The sequence below is a fragment of the Macaca thibetana genome, chromosome 4, assembly GCF_024542745.1.
Source record: "Macaca thibetana thibetana isolate TM-01 chromosome 4, ASM2454274v1, whole genome shotgun sequence".
Taxonomy (NCBI): domain Eukaryota; kingdom Metazoa; phylum Chordata; class Mammalia; order Primates; family Cercopithecidae; genus Macaca; species Macaca thibetana.
In genome coordinates this window covers 32,250,637-32,266,351 of record NC_065581.1, presented here as the reverse complement: position 1 = coordinate 32,266,351, position 15,715 = coordinate 32,250,637, and the positions used below count along the sequence as shown (strand labels likewise).

Genomic DNA, 15,715 nt, shown 5'->3' with positions numbered 1-15,715 from the left:
TTGTCATCTGTGGTGGGGGCAGAGAGGGGAGCAGAGGGGCTGGGTGCCTGAATCCCTGGGGGTTGCAGGGTGAGAGTGAGGCCCTGGTTCTGGAGGGCAGAGGGGCGGGTCTGTCTGGGTCTGTCCCTGGCACTGTGCCAGGCCTGAGTCACGCTGCTCACTCCCTTCCTCCTCCCCAGCTTTCATTCACCTCCGCACTGCGGCCAAGGGAGGCCCGCCCTGCCATGGGCTGCTGCCTGTGGCCTTGGGCAGGCATGAGCAAAGGGGCCAGGGGGGTTGCCTGTCCTCCCCCACCCTGTGGGGGCCTTCCTCCCCCTCTACTGGGCCTCGGTTAATTATAACTCTGACCTAAGTGCCCTGTGACGTTGTGCCCGGGCCAGCCCTTCCTAGGAGACCCAGCAACCAGGTAGGGGAGGGCCTGAGAGGACTCAGGCTTCCTGTGCATGGGGAGTGTTTCTGCAGCAGGGCTGGGAACTCAGCCAGGGACTGGGGAGGGGGGCCTGGGGGAGGAACCCTGGACCCCTCTCCTGGCAGCTGTGTATGTCCCTAATGGTCAGATGAGGCCCTCAGGTTGTCTGGGTGACAGAGAGGGCGGGGAAGCCAGGCTGCAGCAGACGCGACTTTTGAGGTAAAGCAGGTGCCCATGGAGACCCGCAGAGCTGGCCTGCCCTGGAATTGCAGCTGCTTCCTCCTCCCTTGAGAGCCTTCTGTCTCCCAGGTCCATGTCTCAGCCATGCTCCCCACGGAAGTGCCCCAGTCCCACCCGGGCCCCTCAGTGTTGCTTCTGCTGCAGCTGCTGCTGCCCCCCACATCTGCCTTCTTCCCCAACATCTGGAGCCTGCTGGCTGCCCCTGGCTCCATCACCCACCAAGACCTAACTGAGGAGGCAGCACTCAACGTCACCCTGCAGCTCTTCCTGGAGCGGCCACCCCCAGGCCGCCCCCCTCTTCGTCTTGAGGACTTCCTGGTGAGCATCCCAGGGTCCTGTCACACCCCTGCCAGAGTCCCCAATTCCTGGGGCCTCTACTCCGTGAGGGCTCCGGTTGCCAAGAGAAGAGACACCCATGGCCCCATCCCTGCAGCAACAATCCCCAGTAGTCTTGGTCCTGAAATTAGGAGTCCCCCTCCTTTGTGGGGCTCAGGACCCTCATACCCAGCCTTGAGTGTCAGCTGCTGAGATAAGGTGGGCAACAGTCAATCCAAAGGGCCTCCCTGGAGCCCCGTCCTCCGCTATTCTCCCCAGGGTCGAACACTCCTTGCCGATGACCTCTTTGCCGCCTACTTTGGACCTGGTTCTCCTTCTCGGCGGTTCCGAGCAGCCTTAGGTGAGGTGTCTCGTGCCAATGCGGCCCAGGACTTCCTGCCGACTTCCAGGAATGACCCCGACCTGCATTTTGATGCTGAGCGACTGGATCAGGGACGCGCGCGACTGGTAGGGGCTCTGCGGGAGACCCTGGTGGCAACCAGAGCCCTTGACCACACCCTGGCTCGCCAGCGCCTCGGGGCTGCACTTCATGCCCTGCAGGTGAGAACAGGGTTGGGTTGATGGTCAGAGGGGTCTTCATGTCCGGGATAGAGAGCATCCTATGGTGCCTTCTTGATCATGCCTTCTCCACTCTGGAAGGGGTGGGCACTGGCACGTGGTGCCCCGAGGTTGTGTCCCAGTTCCCCACCTCCAAACTGGCAGTGCTTCCTGTAGGAACAGCAAGGAGGGCACTGTGGCTGGAGGGAAGTGAGGGTGAGAGAGGAAGGCTGTGAGGTCAGAGAGCTGAGGGAGCAGCACATGCTGCAGGACCCTGCAGGCCCAGAGAGGCCTTGGGTTAGACTCTGAGCTGGGAAGAGATGCTGGGACAGTTTCCACCCGGGCAAAGCTCTGCTCTGAGCATGGAGAGGGGGCGTGGTGGAGGGGACTTGGGGTGTCTGGTGGGAGTAGTGGGAGGAGGAGGGGACTTTCCAGGTGGGGAACTCAAAGGAGTGGCATATTAATGCTGGGGATGGTGAGAAAGGTCAGACTAGTGCCTCATTCCCCTTCTCCTGTCCTCTGGACCAGGATTTCTACAGTCATAGCAACTGGGTGGAGCTGGGTGAGCAGCAGCCACACCCTCACCTCCTCTGGCCAAGACAGGAGCTCCAGAACCTGGCACAAGGTACGGCTGTGACCCTGGCGGTGAGGCGGGAGTCCACAGGGCTACCTCAGTCCACCCAGCCACCGTGTCACATTCTGAGGTCCCAGAGGGTGTGATGTTACTTAATCTCCACAAGGACTGAAGTCCCCCAGTCCAAGCAATGCCTGGCTCGGTTAAGCAGCTTCCCCAACGTCACACAGGGAAAAACAGCTAGGACCAGGTCTCCAGAACTCAGTCCCGTCTTAAGTGTGGCTTCTTCCCCGCACTGACTCACACGGGGCCTTCTCCCACAGCTCCCTCATCCTCTCGCCTGGAAGCTGCCTCCTGTCCACAACTCACAGAGGGTGCAGTCCCCATAGGATTGGTCCCTACACGTACTGTTTGGGTTTTTTTCTTATTATTTATTTATGTATTTATTTTTTAGAGATGAGGTCTCACTATGTGGCACAGGCTGGTCTCAAACTCCTAGACTCAAGCAATCTGCCCGCCTCTGCCTTCTAAAGTGCTAGGATTACAGGCGTGAGCCACCGCGCCCAGCCTGTGCTGTGTTTTCTAGCACGGCCCCAGTTTCAAACATTCAGGCTCACTGTGGGCCCATGATCCTAGGTTTTAGTTCAGAAAGCCTTGCTAGGGAACTTCTGGGCTTTCACTTCATCCCAGCTGGGAGGAAAAGGTGAAGAGGTTAGGGTGTGTGGGGATAAAGGCTGGGGGTGGCAGAATCTTGGGTTCTAGTCCTGCCCTCTCTTCCCAGTGGCTGATCCTACCTGCTCTGATTGCGAGGCGTTGAGCTGCCCTGGGAATTGGCTGGGCTTCACACTCCTCACCTCTGGCTACTTTGGAACTCATCCCCCGAAACCTCCAGGTACCAGACAAGAAAGTTCCCCAGAAGTAAGGGGAGAAAGTCACTCCCTTACAGGATCTCTGTCCTGTAGGCCCGTATGCCTTTGCTATGGCATCTCCTCCTAGGAGGAGAGGATGCTGGGAACAGGGTGGGTGGAGGAAAGTCCCCTGAGGAGGCTGTGGTGGGGTTGAGGTAGGGGAGCAACTTCTTCCTCCACTGATAGGATTTCTCCCTTGTCATAGGCAGCTTTGGGGGACTGGCTGGAGGGATCAGGGGATCCACCATGTGCTGTGCTGATTGACTACGGCGCCCTAAGATTTACTCCAGAATTTCCCTCCACAAAGCATCATCCTTTTTTTTTTTTTTTTTGAGACAGAGTTTTGCTCTTGTTGCCCAGGCTGGAGTGCAGTGGCGCGATCTCGGCTCACCGCAACCTCCGCCTCCTGGGTTGAAGTGATTCTCCTGCCTCAGCCTCCCGAGTAGCTGGGATTACAGGCATGAGTCACCACGCCTGGCTAATTTTGTATTTTTAGTAGAGACGGGGTTTCATCATGTTTGCCAGGCTGGTCTCAAACTCCTGACTTCAGGTGATCTGCCCGCCTTGGCCTCCCAAAGTGCTGGGATTACTGGTGTGAGCCACCTTGCCCAGTCATCATTTATTTATTTATTTATTTGAGACTGAGTCTCGCTCTGCCGCCCAGGCTGGAGTGCAGTGGCACGATCTCGGTTCGGTTCACTGCAACCTCCACCTCTTGCGATCAAGCTATTCTCCTTCCTCAGTCTCCTAAGTAGCTGGGATTACAAGCATGCGCCACCACACTTGTCTAATTTTTATAGTTTTAGTAGAGACAGAGTTTCACCATGTTGGCCAGGCTGGTCTCGAGCTCCTGATCTCAGATGATCTGCCTGCCTCAACCTCCCAAAGTGCTAGGATTTCAGGCATGAGCCACTGCGCCCACCCCCATCATCATTTCTTGCTGAACCCTTGCTGAGGGGTGAGAGGGTCAGGCCAGGTCTGAAAGGGCCTCATTTTCTTAGGAGGCAGTGGGTTTTTGACCTCCACTCTCCAGATCCCTTTCCCCAACCCAGGGAAATGTAGCCACGGGGGCCATTTTGACCTGAGCAGCTCCCAGCCACCGAGGGGAGGCATCAACAAGGACAGCACATCCCCAGGCTTCTCCCCTCACCACATGCTGCACCTCCAGGCTGCAAAACTGGCCCTTCTAGCCTCCATCCAGGCCTTCGGCCTTCTGCGAAGCCGCCTGGGAGACAGGGATTTCTCCAGGTGAGTGGCCTCCTAGGGATGGACCCCCTCATGGGTAGGCATTCCTGTGGGAACTGAGAAACCAGACACTGGAGACAAACGTGCAGACCCTTCACTGTGTCTCTGGCTTGCTCCCCAGGCTGCTGGACATCACCCCAGCCTCCAGCCTGAGCTTTGTCCTGGACACCACGGGCAGCATGGGTGAGGAGATCAACGCTGCCAAAATCCAGGCTCGCCACATTGTGGAGCAGCGGAGGGGCAGCCCCATGGAGCCTATCCACTATGTCCTGGTGCCTTTTCATGACCCAGGTAAGTGTGGTCTGGCTAGGACAGTAGAGGGGAGGAAAATTCAAGGTAAGGGATAGACTGGGCATGGTGGCTCACGCCTGTAATCCCAGCACTTTGGGAGGCTGAGGCAGGTGGATCACCTGAGGTTGGGAGTTTGAGACCAGCCTGACCAACATGGAGAAACCCCGTCTCTACTAAAAATACAAAATTAGCCGGGCGTAGTGGTGCATGCCTGTAATCCCAGCTACTCGGGAGGCTGAGGCAGGAGAATCGCTTGAACCCGGGAGGCGGAGGTTGCGGTGAACCGAGATCGCAACTTTGCACTCCAGCCTGGGCAACAAGAGCAAAAAACTCCGTCTCAGAAAAAAAAAAAAAAAAAAAAAGAAAAGAAAAAAAGGTAAGGGATAAAGGCCTGTGGTGAGGAAGTGGGCTCGTGGTGGCACTTCCTGTAGTAGTCCTGAGTGAGCCTCTATGGTGTGCATACAGAAAATTAGCAGCAACCTGGGTGGGGTGGCTCACAACTGTAATCCCAGCACTTTGGGAGGCAGAGGTGGGAAGATCATTTGAACCCAGAAGTTCAAGACCAACCTGGGCGACACAGAGATTCAGGTCTCCACAAAAAAATTAATAAAAATTATGTGTGGGAGTGGTGGCACATGCCTATAGTCCCAGCTACTTGGGAAGCGGAGGCAGGAGGATCACTTGAGCCCAGGAGATTGAGGGTGCAGTGAGCCGTGATGGCACTACTGCACTCCAGGGTGGCCTGGGTGACGCCGTGAGGCCCTGTCTCTAAAAAAAAAAAAAAAAAACAAAAACAAAAACAAAAAAAGATAACTAGCAGCCTTGTCTCCCGCTGTTTCTAAAATGACAGCACTTTCCATTAGTTTAATGCATGATTCATACTTTGGCACGTGGCCTCTGCTTTCTTAGCCTTTCATGCTAATAAGCCATTTTCTTTTTTTTTTTTTCTTTTCTTTTCTTTTTTTTTTTTTTTTTTTTTGAGACGGAGTCTTGCTCTGTCGCCCAGGCTGGAGTGCAGTGCAAGATCTGGGCTCACTACAAGCTCCGCCTCCTGGGTTCCAGCCATTCTCCTGCCTCAGCCTCCCGAGTAGCTGGGACTACAGGCGCCCGCCACCTTGCCCGGCTAATTTTTGTATTTTTAGTACAGACGGGGTTTCACTGTCTTAGCCAGGATGGTCTCAATCTCCTGACCTCGTAATCTGCATGCTTTGGCCTCCCAAAGTGCTGGGATTACAGGCGTAAGCCACCGCGCCCGGCCGCCATTTTCAATTCTCTCCATTTCCTATAGACAGAGATGGGGATGAAGATGGAGTTGGTGGGGCCAGGCTTCTGGGAAGCCTCTGAGATAGCTAGCTACATTGTATTCCTTTCCCATTGACTGGAAGTTAGACTCTCTGGCTTGAGTCTGACTGTGTCCCTTTAGGCTGGTCATGTAAACTTTCTTTGCCTGGATTTCATCATCCATAAAGTGGGTCAGTATCAGTTATGTATCGGTTAGGGTGGGGTAGGAACAAATCACAATGGTGGAATGACGTCAGTTAAGGCTATTTTCACTTCTTTTGTGGATCTTCAGTTGCTTCAGGCTACCTGGATGTATAAGTGCAGGTCACAGGGGATATGATGGCTTAGCTTGGGCTCAGAGGCCTGACACCTCCCTCATCCTGCCTAACTCCCAGAGTTGAAATGATGATCAAATAAAATGCCTACTGGGCTGAGAGTTGCCTAAGTTTGAGTCTTATTTGTCTGCATACATCCTACAGTGGCCGGCATTTATTTATAATAGAGAATTATTATGTTTGATGAAGATATAAATAAAGGTATAATTAAGAACTTAGCACTTATGTGTCAAAGCACTATCTTAAAATTTGCAAAATCAACTCATTTAGTCCTCCCAATAAGCCTCTGAGGTAAGTGCTATTCTGTCTCTTTTCTTATGAGGAAACCCAGTGTTTTTTCCTTTTTTTTTTTTTTTTTTTTTTTTTGGAGTCTCACTCTGTCACCCAGGCTGGAGTGCAATGATACGATCATGGCTCACTGCAGCCTTGATTCAAGTGATCCTCCTGCCTCAGCCTCATGAGTAGCTGGGACTACAGACAAGCACCACCATATCTGGCTAATTTTTGTGTTTTTTTTGGTAGAGATGGGGTCTCACTATGTTACCCAGGCTGATTTTGAGCTCCTGGGCTCAAGTGATCCTCCCACTTCAGCCTCTCAAAGTGCTGGGATTATAGGCGTGACCAGGTTTTTTTTTTTTTTTTTTAATATATGTACATGTACCCAATAAAGGCCTACAGGAAATGCCACCATTTTTTTTTTTTTTTTTTTTTTTTGAGACGGAGTCTTGCTGTGTCGCCCAGGCTGGAGTGCAGTGGCCGGATCTCAGCTCATTGCAAGCTCCGCCTCCCGGGTTTTTACGTCATTCTCCTGCCTCAGCCTCCCGAGTAGCTGGGACTACAGGCGCCCGCCACCTTTTTTTGTATTTTTTTAGTAGAGACGGGGTTTCACCGTGTTAGCCAGGATGGTCTCGAACTCCTGACGTCGTGATCCGCCCGTCTCGGCCTCCCAAAGTGCTGGGATTACAGGCTTGAGCCACCGCGCCCGGCCAGCCACCATTTTTTTTAAGGGAGTGGAGGCCCACCTTCTCACCAGGGACACCTAGGTCTGCCCTGCCCTGCCCCGCCCCGCCCTGACAAGTGTGACTCTTTTTTTTTTTTTTTTTTTTTTTTTGAGACGAAGTCTCACTCTGTCGCCAGACTGGAGTGCAGTGGCACGATCTTGGCTCACAGCAACCTCCACCTCCTGGGTTCAAGTGATTCTCCTGCCTCAGCCTCCCCAGTAGCTGGGGCATGTGCCACCACACCCAGCTAACTTTTGTATTTTTTAGTAGAGACAGGGTTTCACCAATTTGGCCAGGATGGTCTTGATCTCTTGACCTCATGATCCACCTGCCTCGGCTTCCCAAAGTGCTAGGATTACAGGTGTGAGCCACTGCGCCTGGCCAAGTATGAGTCTTATAATGGAGTATTGTTATTTCACTACTTGTCCACTCCAGAAGCACATAGGGACCCTCAACTGGGGAAGTGGCTCTGGGTAGGAATGAGGGGAGCTCTTTCCTCACTTATCTTAACTTCCTTTCCCCTTCCCAGGGTTTGGCCCTGTCTTTACAGCCAGTGACCCTGACAGCTTCTGGCAACAGCTTAATGAGATCCACGCCTTGGGGGGTGGAGACGAGCCTGAGATGTGCCTGTCAGCCCTGCAGGTCTGGCCCCTCCGCTCTTCCCTTCTTATCCCCACCGCGTTTCCTGGCCCCGCCACCAGGGGGAGCTAGATCCCTCCTGGGGCTCCCCGCTACCTTCAGAACCTAGATCCACTAGCTTCACTCCAGGATTACCGGGCCATATTCCCTTCTGCTTCATCCTCCTTGGCTCTACCCATTCCCCTCCTGCTGCCATTGTTAACACTGGTCGTTGTCTTCCCTGCCAGCTGGCCCTGCTGCACACACCTCCACTCTCAGACATCTTTGTCTTCACGGATGCCTCCCCTAAGGATGCCTTTCTCACCAACCAGGTGGAATCCCTGACTCAGGAACGGCGCTGCCGGGTGAGCAGAGCTGGTGAGAGACCCAGTGTTAGCCTCCCAGGGATGTGAGAGACCCTGTGATGACAATCTCATCACGAGGGTTGCACCACACTATGGTGGCCCAACAAGCCTTGGCACATGGGAGAAGCAGACAATGAACGAAACCTTTCCTGATACCTTTAATGATACACGTAGGAGACCCCACCCTTAATAATGCAGAATTTTTATTTGAACCTGCCCAGTAAACAATGTGAAGAACTGGGGATCTAGTCGCCAAAAATCCACTGTGACAAGGGGGTGGCCAACTACTAACTGAAGGCAGGGGGTTGTCATTGGGAGACCCCATCCTAGCAGCCAGAAGGCAGGCAGAGACCTTATCACGAAACCATCAGCTCTGGAGAAAGCTTGAGCACAGGGATTCTCCTTCATAATAGTGGATGGCACTTGGACACCCCAACCACCGAGCTCTCTTCTGGCCACAGGTAACATTCCTGGTGACTGAAGACACATCAAGGGTTCAGGGCCGAGCTCGGCGTGAGATCTTGTCCCCTCTGCGTTTTGAGCCATACAAAGCAGTGGCCCTGGCCTCAGGAGGAGAAGTGATCTTCACCAAAGACCAGCACATTGGAGACGTGGCAGCCATTGTTGGGGACAGCATGGCTGCCCTGGTGAGCAAGTGGGGGCCAGGGCCCTCACTTAGGAACTGAAGGGTGGTCAGGCTGCACCTCTCTTTTTATAGGAGAAAGGGGAATCACTCTCACTGCTGTGTTGTTCTTCCAGTCACGGGGCAGGAAAGGAAGTTTCTCCCCCTCTGAGATCCATGGCTAGCCATTTCTTTTTTTTTGAGATGGAGTCTCACTGTCACCCAGGCTGGAGTGCAGTGGCGCGATCTTGGCTCACTGCAAGCTCTGCCTCCAGGTTCAAGGGATTCTCCTGCCTCAGCCTCCCGAGTACCTGGAGTTAAGGCATCCACCACCAGGCCCGGCTAATTTTTGTATTTTTTAAGTAGAGCCAGGGTTTCACCAGTTTTTTGGCCAGGTTGGTCTCGAACTCCTGACCTCAAGTGATCCGCCCACCTTCGCCTCCCACAGTGCTGGGATTATAGGCTCGAGGCACTGCGCCTGGCCTGTATTGTCCTTTTATATCAGTAAACCCCTCCCCGCTTGGCTTCCAGTATTCTGCCTTCAGCATTACCACAGGAAGTCCTACCGTCTTTCTGGGGAGGTGGCTTGTATTTTGCAGAGGCAGAGTCTTGCTTTATTGACTAGGCTGGTCTTGAACCCCTGGCCTCAAGTGATCCTCCTGTCTTGGTCGCCCAGGTGCTGGGATTACAGACATGAGCCACTATGCCTGGCCCATCATCTTTTAATGGGGCACAAGATGTGATTGTCTCATCCTGAATCCCTTGCCTCCAACTTTGTCCCTGACCATAATAACTTCATCCCTGGCCCTGTGCCCCTCTCTCACTGTACCCCTTTCTCTCTGTGTGACATGGTTTTTTTCTTTTTTTTTTTTTTAAGACAGAGTCTTGCACTGTCACCCGGGCTGGAGTGCAATGGTGCGATCTTTTTTTTTTTTTTTTTTTTTTTTTTTTTTTTGAGACGGAGTCTCGCTTTGTCGCCCAGGCTGGAGTGCAGTGGCCGGATCTCAGCTCACTGCAAGCTCCGCCTCCCGGGTTTACGCCATTCTCCTGCCTCAGCCTCCCGAGTAGCTGGGACTACAGGCGCCCACCACCTCGCCCGGCTAGTTTTTTGTATTTTTAGTAGAGACGGGGTTTCACCATATTAGCCAGGATGGTCTCGATCTCCTGACCTCGTGATCCGCCCGTCTCGGCCTCCCAAAGTGCTGGGATTACAGGCTTGAGCCACCGCGCCCGGCCAGCGATCTTGGCTCACTGCAACCTCCGCCTCCTGGGTTCAAGCAATTCTCCTGCCCCAGCCTCCCAAGTAGCTGAGATTATAGGCACCCACCACCACACCTGGCTAATTTTTTTTTTTTTTTTGTATTTTTTTAGTAGAGACATAGTTTCACTATGTTAGCCAGGCTGGTCTCGAACTCCTGACCTTGTGATTCGCCTGCCTCAGCCTCCCAAAGTGCTGGGATTACAAGCATGAGCCACCACACCCGGCCCAATGACATGGTTTCTTCCTATCTCCCCTATCTTCTTTGTTCCTCATCCCATACCTCATCTTCTCCCCCATTTTCTGGTCCTGCTGATCCCTCAAGGTGACTCTTCCCCTGGACCCTCCTTTTGCGGTGCCTGGGCGGCCACTTGTGTTCAGTGTGGATGGGCTGCTCCAGAAGATCACAGTCCGGATCCACGGGGACATCAGCAGCTTCTGGATCAAGAACCCTGCAGGTACGTCTGAAGGCAGAGGGAAGAATGGCGACTGGGGAATAGACAGTCGAGGGGATGTACTCAAGGAGAGCCAGTGTTTCATTTCCTCCCTGACCCCAGGGGTCTCCCAGGACCAGAAGGAAGGCACAGGTCCTCTAGGTCACACTCACCGCTTTGGGCAGTTCTGGATGGTGACCATGCATGACCCTCCACAGACAGGAACCTGGGAGATCCAGGTCACAGCTGAGGACACCCCTGGGGTGAGAGTGCAAGGTAAGGAGGGAGGTGTTCCTGGGAAAGGAGAGGAGAGACTGCAGGCCTCGGAGAACACGATCAGTCACATTCCTTTCAGGAAGGCCTCTGACTGCCTTTGCCCTTTCCCAGCCCAGACCTCCCTGGACTTCCTCTTCCACTTTGGGATCTCCATGGAGGACGGACCCCACCCTGGCCTCTACCCCCTGACTCAGCCAGTTGCAGGTACCTCTATTCCCTGAGCCCCCACCCACCTAACCCCCAGTTATTTATTTTATTTTATTTTTTTTTCCGCTCGCCACCCAGGCTGGAGTGCAGTGGTGCGATCTTGGCTCACTGCAAGCTCCACCTCCCAGGTTCACACCATTCTCCTGCCTCAGCCTCCTGAGTAGCTGGGACTACAGGCGCCCGCCACCACGCCCGGCTAATGTTTTGTATTTTTGGTAGAGATGGGGTTTCGCTGTGTTAGCCAGGATGGTCTCCATCTCTTGACTTCGTGATCCGCCCACCTCGGCCTCCCAAAGCGCTGGGATTACAGGCGTGAGCCACCGCGCCCGGCCAAACCCCCAGTTTTTTATATATATATGTGTGTGTGTGTGTATATATGTGTGTGTGTATATATATATAACGTATATATGTATACATACATCTATGCATATGCATAACTTTTATATTGAGTTATAATTTACATAATGTGCACTAAAGTGTACAGTTTGATGGATTTCATATAATACGCCCAGTTCAGGATATAGGACATTTCCAGCACCCCAGAACTCCCTCCTGATACTCCCCATCGATACCCCTTGAAGGTAACCTATTTTTCCATCCATACTCCCCAGAGGGAACCCTTATTTTGAAGGCCATTAATTCTTTTCTCCCTGTGTCTCCGAATCTCACAATGTTCTCCCCTCCTCGCCCCTGTCCCAGGTCTCCAGACCCAGCTGCTGGTAGAAGTGACAGGGTTGGGTTCCCAAGCGAATCCTGGGGATCCTCAGCCGCATTTCTCCCACGTCATCCTTCGAGGGGTCCCAGACGGTGCCGAACTAGGCCGGGTGCCTTTGGAGCCCGTGGGACCTCCGGAGCGAGGTCTCCTCGCAGCCTCGCTGCCGCCCACGCTGCTGTCCACCCCTAGACCCTTGTCCCTGGAGCTGATTGGCCAGGACGGAGCGGGGCGGCGCCTGCACAGGGCTGCCCCTCAGCCTAGCACTGTAGTCCCTGTCCTTCTGGAGGTGAGACACTAGGGGAAAAGTGCGGCTGGGGCTGGAAAGAGTTGGAGCGGCCCCTTCCCTGACGAGCCCTTCTCTGCAGCTTAGTGCGCTCTCGGGTTTCTTGGCCCCGGGCAGCAAGGTCCCGCTCAGTCTGCGCATCGCCAGCTTCTCGGGCCCTCAGGATCTTGACCTTAGGACTTCTGTCAACCCCAGCTTCTCTCTCACCTCCAACCTCTCCAGGTGAGGCCCCTGAACCCTCCAGCTCCCTCTGGCATCTTGTCTCGCCCGTGCTTATCCCAAGCCCCGCCCCTGGCCCCTTCCGATTGGCTCTCAGAATCCTCCTCTCAGCTCACGTGCCCCTGCGGGCGTCCCCTGACTCTGGGCTCTGGACAGCCAGGGGCTTTAGCGACGCCTATATCGTCTCTCCAGGGCTCACCTGGAACTGAATGAGTCGGTCTGGGGCCGCCTGTGGCTGGAGGTCCCAGACTCAGCGGCCCCGGATTCCGTGGTGATGGTGACTGTGACTGCAGCGGGACGAGAAGACAGCCCAGTGCCCCCGACTCATGCTTTCCTCCGGCTCCTGGTATTGGCCCCAGCCCCGCAGGTGAGGCACCGCTACTTTCCATCACAGGGTAGGCAAGGCAGGGGGAGGGTGGTGTAGGTTTAATTTGAGTACACTCTGGCACACCCTGTCATTCTCTTCCTCTTCCCCGCAGGACCAGCTCGCCACCCCTACCGGCTCATCTGACCCAACCCTCACCACGGCCACCCCTGCCTTTTCCCCCTTCACATTGGTGACTCAAGGCAGGGCTGGGGCAGGGTTGGCGGGCAGCCCCTGGTGGGGCACAGTTGGAGGGTTGCTGCTTCTGCGAGGCCTGGCCTCCTGGTGACACAACAGACTCTAGAGGGATGGGTCTCCAGCACTATTTTCAACCTGCCCCATTGGTAAGAAGACCCGGGACACATTTGCCACATAGGCCTTAGGACCTTGCCTCTCCTAGCTGGGATGAAGATTTTCTTTTTCTTTTTTTTGAGACGGAGTTTTGCTCTTGTTGCCCAGGCTGGAGTGCAGTGGCGCCATCTCGGCTCACTGCAACCTCCGCCTCCCAGGTTCAAGCAGTTCTCCTGACTCAGCCTCCCAAGTAGCTGGGATCACAGGTGCCCACCACCATGCCCGGCTAATTTTTTGTATTTTTAGTAGAGACAGGGTTTCACTATGTTGGCAAGGCTGGTCTCGAACTCCTGACCTCAGGTGATCCAACTGCCTCGGCCTCCCAAAGTGCTGGGATTACAGGCGTGAGCCACCGTGCCCCACCAATGAAGGTTTTCTTTCTCCAGCACATCCCTTTCCTTTCTTAAAAACTTCAAGACTGGGGCTGGGCGCGGTGGCTCATGCCTGTAATCCCAGCACTCTGGAGGCTGAGGCAGGAGGATCACTTGAGCCCAGGAGGTTTAGGCTGCAGTGAGCTGTGGTCGCACCACTGCACTACAGCCTGAGCGACAGTAAGACGTATCACAGAAACAAAACAAAACAAAACAAAACAAAAAACCCTGTAAGACTGGGATAGAGGGCAATGGATTTTCCCACAATGCACTTTTCCTAACCCTATGAGAAACAAACCAAAGACATTTTTGGAGAAAGTTGCTTTCTGGAGCAGCTTTGGTTTTATTTTTGTATTTAAGGCTGAAGGACAGTTTCAATAAACATGTCTTCTCCCCAGAGGGATTTCAAAGATCATTTTTGCACGTCATATAGGGGAGAATGAGGACGTGAGACACCAAGAAGGTGAAGTTTTCAGGAGCAGAGGAGAAACATTACACCAAGATGTCTGAACTTCATTGACTCACTACCTGGAGCCATTTTTTAGCTGTTGAGTTAAGAAACAGAAAAAGGAGCCTGGGGCTTCTGACTGTTTCACCAGGCTTAGGGGAGTGAGAGGAGGGTTTAGACACGGGTAGGGCCTCTTGGCCCGTTGGTGCGGCCCCGCTGAGCCATCTCCTCCTTTGGCTGGGTGACTCCTTTCTGCTGCCTTGACAACTCCTGGAGGAGAGGAGAAACAGATGGGGCCTCTGGGCTCCTCCCAGCCCTGTAGGGTGGGGCTCCTGCCCTCTCTCTTGAAGTTTACCTGTTTCCGCCACAAGTTCTGCTTCCTTCGTCTTTCCTTTGAATCCTGGGTGGTGCAGGAACTAGCCTTGTTCAGTGGACTTGGGGAGAACTGGAGGGGAAATTCACTGTGTTTTCTGTTAAGCCAGTACTGACCCCAACAACTCCCCTCACTAGTCCAGCTTCCCAAAAGTCTAAACTGAAACAATAAACTCACCTTCTCATGAATCAGATTCTGCAAACAGATGTTCACCTTTTGAATCTGGGCTAACGGGGGGCCACCAGGCTCTGAGTGTAAATCTGTTAGAAAATTCTAGAGGAGGAGTTGGAGGCTGACAACATGGTGAAAACCTGAGGTCCATCTGCCACTCTATTCCGGTCACCACAGGCCATCCCTCTCATCCGGATTCCCTCATCCCAGTACCCTCCCAGGCAGGTGGGAAAATCCAATACTCTTCACTTCCATCTCTTTAGCAGGTCAGTTCCTCCATCCCCTCAAATAGCATAACACCCCCTTTCCCTACTCTTCATGGAGCCTCCCTGTCCATCCCTGCCCCATTGGAATAATCCGGCCACGCCCTCATCTCCATGGAGTGATCCAAATCCCTCTGAATGGAATGCAGACCAGCTTCCTCCAGCCCCAACAATGAACACCAACTTAACACTTGGTGGCATCCTGTCATTACGGTGCTGCCTCCAATTCATGATCCCTGACCATTAACCCTCCCCTCTCCAGAGTGGTCTCAGGCTGTGTCTACACATTCCTTGTTCCTCCCTCCCTGGCCCTCCCCCCATTCACACAGAGGGGCAGCCCCCATACCTCACCAAGGGCCCCTAGATGCAGCTGCTGTTGCTGTGCCTCCTTCAGACGGTCTTCAAACCAGGCCTGGCCATGTTGTAGCAGCTCCAGCCCCTGCCACAGGGCATCCTGTTCTCTCTCCAGAGCCTGCATCCTCCGCAGCTGGGAAAGGCAAGCACAGAGGCTGACTCTTGTGCCACAGCAGGGCTCTGGGTTATGGCCCTTTCTCTCCACCCCTGGTTGGGTTCACTGTGTGGTCACTGAGTGTGAACCCAGACTGGCCACTGAGGACCTGGAGGGCAAGGGGAGGCAGGTGGGAACACTGTGGGCCCTCAAATTGAATGGAAACATAAAGGGCAGGTCTATGGAGAGACTTCCCCTGGGACCTCTTGTTGTACTGATACTCACCCAAAGGAAGAAGCTCCGGGCCCCCGGGTCTTGGCGGCTTGTTCCCAGCGGCAGCAGCAGGACTGTGTAGGGAACCTGCACCAAGGGCATCCCGCCAGAGCCCTGGCTCCCCATGGCTCTGAAGTGGGAAGGGTGGAGCCACTCCCACTGGTGCAGCCGGGGCTGGTCCCTCCCTTCCACCCCTGCCTTGCACCCATCCTGCCTCTGTCAGCCTCTCAGGCCCCTTCCCGCTGTGTCTGTCTGAGGCTGGCGTGTTCCTACTTGAGAAGAGAGACCATCTCCCTTGGGCCTCTCTGTCTTCCCTCTAATCTGTTTTGTAGGCCTCTCTGAAGTGGTTCGTTCTCATGAACGATCCTTGGGTAGAATCTGAGAGTCTTCCTACAGCAAGGACACTGTATTTTTATTGAGGCAGGGCAGGTTCCCCTGTGGACTCCTGCTCTGTGTTTCGCATCTTTCCTAGTCTCTCGTTCTGGCTGGCCTAAAGAAA

At 54.1% G+C, this 15,715-nt stretch overlaps 2 protein-coding genes across 4 annotated transcripts; one reads left to right on the top strand and one right to left on the bottom strand.

Moving 5' to 3' along the window:
- Positions 1 to 87: 87 nt before the first annotated feature.
- On the top strand, positions 88 to 14,254 carry VWA7 (von Willebrand factor A domain containing 7). Of its 2 annotated transcripts, XM_050788370.1 has the most exons (17): positions 88 to 406; positions 719 to 967; positions 1,244 to 1,525; positions 2,051 to 2,147; positions 2,878 to 2,988; positions 4,057 to 4,252; positions 4,371 to 4,540; positions 7,687 to 7,799; positions 8,024 to 8,140; positions 8,602 to 8,787; positions 10,346 to 10,478; positions 10,578 to 10,730; positions 10,842 to 10,934; positions 11,637 to 11,938; positions 12,018 to 12,157; positions 12,347 to 12,521; positions 12,634 to 14,254. In XM_050788370.1, exons 2-17 carry the CDS (start codon positions 734 to 736, stop codon positions 12,805 to 12,807), a joined length of 2,676 nt encoding a protein of 891 aa, XP_050644327.1. In that variant the 5' UTR covers positions 88 to 406; positions 719 to 733; the 3' UTR covers positions 12,808 to 14,254. The 2 variants fall into 2 exon arrangements, with proteins under 2 accessions (XP_050644327.1, XP_050644328.1); XM_050788371.1 differs by lacking the exon at positions 88 to 406 and having other exon boundaries at positions 436 to 967.
- Positions 13,547 to 15,639, bottom strand: SAPCD1 (suppressor APC domain containing 1). 2 transcript variants are annotated; one of them, XM_050788524.1, is made up of 5 exons: positions 15,229 to 15,639; positions 14,842 to 14,982; positions 14,239 to 14,334; positions 14,044 to 14,133; positions 13,547 to 13,958 (listed from the first exon to the last, which is right to left on the bottom strand). In XM_050788524.1, the coding sequence occupies exons 1-5, from the start codon at positions 15,340 to 15,342 to the stop codon at positions 13,863 to 13,865; spliced, it is 537 nt and encodes a 178-aa protein (XP_050644481.1). In that variant the 5' UTR covers positions 15,343 to 15,639; the 3' UTR covers positions 13,547 to 13,862. The 2 variants fall into 2 exon arrangements, with proteins under 2 accessions (XP_050644481.1, XP_050644480.1); XM_050788523.1 differs by having other exon boundaries at positions 13,547 to 14,133.
- Between the last annotated feature and the right edge of the window lie 76 nt (positions 15,640 to 15,715).

Excerpts from the sequence above, each read along its gene's own strand:
- VWA7 (XM_050788370.1), top strand. The coding sequence starts at position 734 with ATGCTCCCCACGGAAGTGCCCCAGTCCCACCCGGGCCCCTCAGTGTTG. Across the intron at positions 968-1,243 it reads TTCGTCTTGAGGACTTCCTG|GGTCGAACACTCCTTGCCGA; the intron begins GTGAGCATCCCA and ends TATTCTCCCCAG. Across the intron at positions 12,522-12,633 it reads TATTGGCCCCAGCCCCGCAG|GACCAGCTCGCCACCCCTAC; the intron begins GTGAGGCACCGC and ends TCTTCCCCGCAG.
- SAPCD1 (XM_050788523.1), bottom strand. The coding sequence starts at position 15,342 with ATGGGGAGCCAGGGCTCTGGCGGGATGCCCTTGGTGCAGGTTCCCTAC. Across the intron at positions 14,983-15,228 it reads CCCGGAGCTTCTTCCTTTGG|CTGCGGAGGATGCAGGCTCT; the intron begins GTGAGTATCAGT and ends TGCCTTTCCCAG. Across the intron at positions 14,335-14,841 it reads ATCTAGGGGCCCTTGGTGAG|AATTTTCTAACAGATTTACA; the intron begins GTATGGGGGCTG and ends CTCCTCCTCTAG.